Genomic DNA, 8,106 nt, shown 5'->3' with positions numbered 1-8,106 from the left:
GTAGACTGTTTGAATAAAACCCCTTTGTGTAGTTTGAGTGACCCGTTTTGGATTTGATTTCCTGCTTTCCAAAGAAATACTGTATCTTGAATATTGTTTCGGCCACAGTGTAATCTTGTCACCTGGTTTTCAGATTGAGTGCTATGACTATGATGATGATGGTTCGCACGATCTTATCGGATCCTTTGAGACGACATTGAGGCGTCTCCAGGATGCGTCGCGGACGTCTCCGGTATGAGCGTGTGCAAGTCCTGTTGTTTGAACGCTAGCAACCAACGTATTAGTATTCTGTGTATAATTGCAATATAACAGATGAATTAGATGGAATAAAATATAATTTTAAGTAGCCGTAAAACAAGTCTAGCTTTGATAAATCCACTTTTGCTATCACGTTTTGCAGGCAGAGTTTGAATGTATCAACAGTAAAAAGAAGCAAAAGAAGAAAAACTACAAGAACTCTGGTGTTGTGAGTGTGAAGCGCTGCGAGGTGTGTGTCTTTTTACATGAAGTAGCAGTAAGAATGAAACATTAGTTCTTCTATGAGACAAGTGGTTTTTGTTGTAGGTTGTAAAGGAGTACAGCTTCTTGGATTATATCATGGGCGGTTGTCAGATCAATTTCACTGTGAGTTTTGATTTTTTTTCTACTAATGCTGGGTGATGTTTCTTTAGTCATTAATAAACTCAGCACCTGTTACTTTTATGCATTAACATTTGTTTTATCCTACAGGTGGCTGTAGACTTCACAGGGTCCAACGGAGATCCCCGGGATCCTCAGTCTCTGCATTAYATCAGCCCTCAGGGCGTTAACGAGTACCTCACTGCTATTTGGTCTGTGGGCAACGTCATCCAGGACTATGACAGGTAGGATCAGGTTTGGCACAATATTTGATTGATTAAAATATTGTATATTGTCATGATTAGAAGTGATCACAGTTTTTTAATCCTGCTTTTTAAAAGCACTTTGTAAAACTAAATAAATAAATACAACCTCAGATGAACAGCACCACCTTGGAAAAGCAAACATCTGATGGTGTATTTATCCTGTTTTAAGGCTGATGAAGACTAGATTTGACATCTTCATATTCAAAAGTCTGAAYGTAGTTTTAACAAATAATCAAAGACAACAAACCCAGCCAGTTTCACTGATAATTCACAAGCTGTGCCAGGAACTAAAGGGAGAAAATGTTGTTTTCTTCATAGTGATAAGATGTTTCCTGCATTTGGTTTTGGAGCCCAGATTCCACCAACGTTTCAGGTAAAACCTGCTGTGAAAKACGACACTATAYGTTGCTACAAACTTCTGTTTTGCCATCAGGTTGAAATGTTATGGTGTTATGACACAAGTAATTACAGCTGAATATATTTTGTCACAGGTTTCCCACGAGTTTCCTCTCAACTTCAACCCATCAAATCCATTTTGTGCTGGTTTGTTGCTCGCTTTTTAAGCTTTAGGTTCAACAAAAGTCAGAATCAGATGCAGAAACTGCAGTTTATTTTGTGTTAATACTTTGGATTTCTGCTGCAGGCATTGAAGGGGTRGTGGAGGCCTACAGGATGTGTTTACCCCAGGTCAAACTGTACGGTCCTACAAACTTCTCACCTATCATCAACCAYGTAGCTTGTTTTGCGAAACAAGCCCTCCAGCAGACCWCTGCAGCAGTGAGTATTTGTTTCTCAGACTTCTTTGATAAAATCATGTTAGGTTGATGCTAACACCATGACAGCATTCTGTACCTGCACTTGATGAAGCATTTGAACACCTAGAAGGAACGGTCCAATTTGGATTTAATTTGATTCACACAAGTACCAACGTTAAAGCACGCACAGCTCAAGTGTGCATAGACTGGCTGAGGTCCTCCCATGTCCAGAACAATGGACTGTTTGAGATATTAGAGATATTTTTAGATAACTAATGTTTTCGTTTGTTTGCATCATTGTCCTGCTGAAGCAATACTTTGTGCTGCTGATCATCACTGACGGAGTGATCACAGACATGGACGACACTCGAAGCGCCATCGTCAACGCCTCCCGGCTGCCCATGTCCATCATCATCGTCGGAGTGGGAGGGGCAGATTTCCGCGCCATGGAGTTCCTGGATGGTGACGACGGCCGCCTGCGTTCCCTAGCAGGAGAGACGGCCGCGAGGGACATCGTCCAGTTTGTGCCGTTCAGGCAGTTTCAAAACGTGAGTCACCCTGAAAACATTACTGACTCTTCTGATCTCCCCGTGCTTTATGTTAGGATTGGGATTAGGGCTGGGCGATATGGCTGAAAAATGTATCACGATAGAAGTGTTTCATATCAACTGATATTGATAATTAGTGTTTAGTTTTGTTTTACCTACTTGAAATGAGGACCAGGAAAAAAAAAGTCTGATTAATACGGCCAAACTGGTGACGTGACCTTTTCTATTTTATCCACAACTTTCTCTCAAATTGTTACAAACATTTTCTCCTTTTACTCCACGTCATGCACTTTTTTAAAGCAGTTATTAGGCACTGTGGTGAAATATGAAACTGCTGCACATCACCAGGTTTTTGCAAGTTTAGCAAAGAGTGAGTAAGTTAGTTGATGCCACCAACCCTGCTTAGCTTGGCTGTGAGAGGACGAGAAGCTAAAGCCTTTCCTCTGCCTACATCCAATTCAATTCAGTTCAATTCCTTTATTCATTTCATTAAAACAAAACAAACAAATTTATATACAATAAGAAGAAAAATATAAAAAGAAAAAAGAAAAAATATATAGCTRTATATCGAAATTGCAAATAAAATTWAATGAAAGGCAGTGGAGAGAAGAAAAAAAATCTTCCCCCAGAATGCCKTGCGGTCCTGAATCAGAGTTCAGTGAAATGATCAACTTTCTATTTTCTATTAATATTGATCACATGTCTATCATGATATATTGTGACCATTCACATCAAACCAAGGATTAAGTCCCAAAGTGGTCTGTGGAGAAATAGGCAGTTATAGTGTTTTGGTTAAAACAATGGCTTTTTTTTTATTTAACAAATATATATCTTATCTATGGGTTGGTGAAGTAAAATATCTAAAATATAATCTGATGGCATTTTTAAGCTCTTTTTTTAACAGTAGCTACAAAAAACATGCAGAAATACATTCAATTTTTCTTATTTTCTCTGCAAGCTAACTAAGCTTTGTTTCTTTCCAGTTGGTAAATCTTAATATTTAACTATTATTTGTGGTTTCCTCTTTATAATGACATCAAAAAGTCCTCATTAAAATAGGATTAAGACAAACTATTATTGGGTTATATCCTGATTAGGAAGACAAATTAAGTCCCATCTCTGGAACCACTTGTGATATCAGGAGGATGCAGGGATTAAAATGTAGCTTAAACAGCAGGAATCTGAAAGTGTGGTCAGTTTATATTGGCCAAATTTGACTTACCGTATTTTTCGGACTATAAGCCGCACCCGCCATTTTTTTTTTTTAAAACGTGCGAACATCATCATATAAGCCGCACCGGACTATAAGCCGCACCCCCCACCCCCCATCAGTAAAAAAACAAAAACAAAACAGTACACCCAAAATTGTGGTCAAAAATGTGAATTCAACATCACATTTATTTTTAAGAAAAAGGTTGGCTAATTCACCGGTACAAAATAATAATGATGATGATGATGATGATAATAATAATAATAATAAAAACTCTCGGGAAAAAAAAAGGCGAGAGGTCTGGAATTAAAACATAAAAAGCAAACCTTTAGAAATTACCGGTAAAGTTCGGAGGAATACGGTTCATTTAACTGACCTTATTTTGGTAGTTTTCTTTAACTGTTTCTGGTCCAACAAAAAGTCTCATTCATCGTCCTCCRGTGCACTGAAACMRTCGAAGTCCTCCTCTTCAGTGTCGGAGTTAAACAAGCTGCGTCACACAGCGGTACCTGTTCAGTTTCTGTGTCGCTGTCCTCCCGGGGTAATGCTGGCTCTGAAGCTGTGGTGCCCGCTCCATGTAGCAGTCCAGCCTTTCGGAACCCATTTGTGATGGTGGACTCGTTCACTCTGCTCCACGCTGTTAGGATCCACTGGCAGACATCAGGAAATGTCGCTATTCGCTTTCAGCCAGTTTTTGTGAATGATTTATCCCCGTCAGGTCAGCTGCTGGGAAAGCCCTCCCGCTCCAGCATATACGTCACTGCATGGGATTCCTTCTCCGGGGAGTGCAATGAGGAAAAAAAAAGTCAGCAGCTCTTCACTCGACGTTTATCCACAAACTGGTCCTGGATTAAGCTCCAAAGTTTTTATCAGTCAGATTCCACCATGAAAAACGTCTGTTTTATCCCCTTTTATGAGTTTTTGGCCATTGACTATCTTTAAATTGCTGCTTCCTGGTACAACAGTCGGCTCTGGAAGGATCACTTTTTTCTTCTTCTTTTTTTTCTTCTTTTTTTTGAAGCGAGTTGTTGACGCAAAAGGAGCATAAGAGCCCCCTGGTGGGTGAAGAAAAAAATCCACGTACTGTATAAGCCACACCGGACTATAAGCCGCATGGTTCAAAGTTCAGGAAAAAAGTCGCGGCTTATAGTCCGAAAAATACGGTAATCCTCAGTTTGATGTGATGGGTCAAATATCGTTATYGTTTTATTGCCCAGCCCTAAATGGGAGTGGTGGTTGCTGTGATTTCACCTCTTGCTGTAAAAACTGCATGCGTCTTTGGTAAAATGAACTCAGCATCTCGTAACAGAGCAAACCCCACCCTCTTCTTTCAATTTAAAATCTATAAACGCTTCYCAACTAAAATCTCACTTCGTTCTTGTTTCTGCCCTTGTTTTTTTTTATCCATTTCTTTCCAGGCGCCCATCCAGGCTCTTGCTCAAAGCGTACTGGCCGAGTTGCCTCAGCAAGTAACCTCGTTCTTCAGTTCATTCAAACTGAAGCCACCCCACGATCCCAGTCCTTCTTAGGGGTACCCCAAAATATCACAACTCATTAAATCCACAATCTCTTGTTCTGCCTGTACAAATAATGAGCTGAAGTCTTTTTTCAGACTTGGTATTAACACATGTCCTGGATGGTCTGACAACTCTGACTGTGCTTTCTTTACTGGCATGACAAATTCTGTTCTAATTCTTAGAACCGTTTTGTTCTCCTTTAAACATTTAGAATCTTATTTTGAGTTTTTTGTTCATGCTGATACTGCTAAAGCAGCATGGGAAGCACTTTTGCTTTTATTCCTTTACTCTGAAAGTTTAAAGCTGCAGGCCTAATGGAACAACTTTTTCCCCTTTTGCTTGGCTTTGCCCTTTATTTTCCACACTTATTATAAAGCAACAGCACATCTGTGCAAAATCCACATAAAATCATGTGGATTTCTCAAAAGAAACCCAAAACATGCCCCAAATAGTGACTGAATCATTCCCTGACATAAAAAGAAATGATCATTTACAGTAAATTGAAATATTTTTTTCTTTAAACTATCTTTGTCTGCCCTGTTTTCTGCTTTTCATTGTTTTCCTTATTTGCCTACATAATTAAATATCACATAAAGAAGTGGTTATACCAGTTCATTGATTTATTCTGGTTTGATTGACTTAAACTTTTCTTTTTCACCCTTCAGGCTCCTCGTGAGGCTCTGGCAAAGACCGTGTTAGCTGAAGTACCGACTCAGCTCGTGGATTTTTTCACCACCATGAAACTGAATCCACCAAAGTCAAACCCTGCTCAGAACCCTGCTGGGACTGTGTGATGCCACGAAGAGACCACATGAAGACCAATCTCATCTCCTGGCCTTAGTCTCTGTATGTTCTGCTTTTAAAGTCCATCTTCAGCCAACCAAACGCCATCTTGTTTCCAGATCAGAACAGATCCAGCTGGAGTTGTTTATAACATCCATAACTTTTTATTTTGCTAAAAAAATCATTCCAATTTTAAGAAAAACTATGATGATGTGCAAGTTTACTTGAAAATTATTGATTTAACCCTTCAGTATTTCTATAATATTTACTGAAGCGGCATAGTAAAAACTGTTTCTATAAAGAAAAATAGTTCTTTAAACTACAAATTGCCTGTTTTTCTCCGTCTGTGGCATCGCCAAAATACAATTTAAGCAGTTAATTAAAAGACAAAAAGGAGCTTTTGAACACTACTTGGCATAAATAAATTCAACACATTGTTTCAAGTGCCTGTGACTTGCTTTTCCTACAAATACAATAAGAAAACATATTAGTATTAAGGAAATTTGGAATAAGACAGGATTTTACCCATTTTGTCCCAGAACTGGCATATGTTTCAGTTTTAACTTGGCACGGCCAAAGTGAAACAGGAAGTGACGACAAAGGGGAACTCCCTGCTCTTTTGTTTATTGAAACAATATTATTTGAACTCTTCTTTGTCTCTATGATAGTGACTAAAACATCAAATTCTTATTGCTGGGTTGCAGATGATGTAGTATCGATGTCATGAAATGCAGATGGGGGGCAGGAAGTAAATGAAGCCATGTTTCCTTCTGTTGATTCAGCGTCAAAATGCCTAATTTCTGTGCTGTACAGTTGTTGCAGCCACTCTAATCAGGAGAAACATCAAAGTTTTTTCATGTTCCGAAAGTAGTGTGTCACAAGGGAGTTAAATTTTAAAAAACTTGCAGAAAAAATAGGACAAAAGCGGATCAACAATCTACGGTTAAAAACAGGAGGTGTGAAACAAACAATGCAACAGTTTGCAGCGACCACTTTCTAACAGGCCAGGATTGTATTGTCAGATATTTTCCTGGATAGTTACTTGAATTTGGGTTTACAGAAGCTAAATAAATTAATTGCAAGTAGATCCAAGCACATAGAAATAACAGGAGTTAACTTGTTAGCGATAGCATTGTTATCATAAGCTAACTACTTAAAATAGCACAACTCACCCAGGCAGAAACAAATCAACAGACATTTAAAGTTTCTTTGGATCCTAAATGTTTGACCCAAACTGAAACTAAATAATTGCAGCTTTGAGACTTTTGAAAGCTTTCATCTGACTCGTAGCCTATAACATGAGGTCTGCAGCACCAGATAGTAGTTTATGTTCATCGCCTCAACACCGGGTAAATCCACCAGATTATAWAACAAGTCTTTTTTTATTAAGATAATATGAATCATATCCTAAATGTACACATTTTTTTTGCAATATCTCGTCTGCGCCAGCCCATTTAGGGCATTAGCGTACTCTGTGATCAATTTCGATGTGTTTTGAACCAGAGCAAATCACTTCCTGTCCCCCCATCTGTCATTCAGGCATCATCCAGGTCATGTGACTGCAGCCCAGTCTGTGTTTTTAGCCATCGTAGCAATGTTTTGTCACTTCCTGTGACTTCACATGCAAATATCTCAGCAACTATAAATCTGAGCTGCATGAATTTTATTTCTTTTATACTTTAAAAATGCACATGGACATGAAATCAGTGCTCTTGAATTAATTTATACTCTTGTAACTACCAGCTCTGTAAAGCTCAAGGCCAATCATTCATATATTTTTGCAGTCTCACATAACTAACTAGTTGCTGTCTATGGCACATGGAGTATTATTTCAAGTCATGCTGTTGCATGTTTGAAGTATTTACATTACTAACACAATGTAGTATTATAGTGAYCTAGTTTGGTTTTTAGTCAAAGGGATGCCACATTCATTTATAATGCCAGTCTTGATAATGTGCCAGTTGTGAATATTTGGCTTTCCGCCTTTAGATAATCTTTAGATTCATTTCCTTAACTGACAGAAACATTCAGTGTTAGTCATGCCAACGCTCCTAAAACTTGATGCAATTCTGATTATTGAAASCTGTGTATGTTTTAACTGTCATAATGGATCATGTTGTATTCCTGCTGCTTTGCAATGTGTCTYAGAGCTTTCACTTTGCAAATAAAACAGCATATATTTAGCATAAACAGAGTGCTGGACTCGTTTCATGTTAAACTCCATAGGATCTGTCGACCACAGAAACCAAAAGTCTACAAGAAAAGATCAGTGAACAGATATTTTATGTTGTGCTGGTTAAATTTTAAAAAATATGTTTTGCTTGGAGAGCTGCTGCTGTCACCTACAGGACAGTAGGTGAAAAAACAACTGTTCGGTTCTAAATCACTACGATTAACACATCCTGTAAT

At 38.4% G+C, this 8,106-nt stretch overlaps 1 protein-coding gene across 2 annotated transcripts in view; it reads left to right on the top strand.

Annotated features, from left to right (window-relative positions):
• Nucleotides 1-7,887, top strand: part of LOC106521120 (copine-3) — a 17,936-nt gene extending 10,049 nt beyond the window's left edge. Inside the window, exons 7-16 of one of the 2 annotated variants that reach the window (XM_014013541.1) lie at nucleotides 134-232; nucleotides 401-487; nucleotides 565-624; nucleotides 730-863; nucleotides 1,203-1,257; nucleotides 1,376-1,427; nucleotides 1,528-1,661; nucleotides 1,951-2,187; nucleotides 4,816-4,928; nucleotides 5,580-5,668. In XM_014013541.1, coding sequence (XP_013868995.1) covers nucleotides 134-232; nucleotides 401-487; nucleotides 565-624; nucleotides 730-863; nucleotides 1,203-1,257; nucleotides 1,376-1,427; nucleotides 1,528-1,661; nucleotides 1,951-2,187; nucleotides 4,816-4,926 — 969 coding nt within the window. In that variant the 3' untranslated portion in view covers nucleotides 4,927-4,928; nucleotides 5,580-5,668. Of the gene's footprint in view, nucleotides 1-133; nucleotides 233-400; nucleotides 488-564; nucleotides 625-729; nucleotides 864-1,202; nucleotides 1,258-1,375; nucleotides 1,428-1,527; nucleotides 1,662-1,950; nucleotides 2,188-4,815; nucleotides 4,929-5,579 lie in introns of both variants that reach the window. The other variant, XM_014013539.1, reaches the window with a different exon arrangement.
• Nucleotides 7,888-8,106: the final 219 nt, after the last annotated feature.

The sequence above is a fragment of the Austrofundulus limnaeus genome, unplaced genomic scaffold, assembly GCF_001266775.1.
Source record: "Austrofundulus limnaeus strain Quisiro unplaced genomic scaffold, Austrofundulus_limnaeus-1.0 Scaffold103, whole genome shotgun sequence".
NCBI lineage: Eukaryota > Metazoa > Chordata > Actinopteri > Cyprinodontiformes > Rivulidae > Austrofundulus > Austrofundulus limnaeus.
This window is presented reverse-complemented; position numbering and strand designations above follow the sequence as displayed.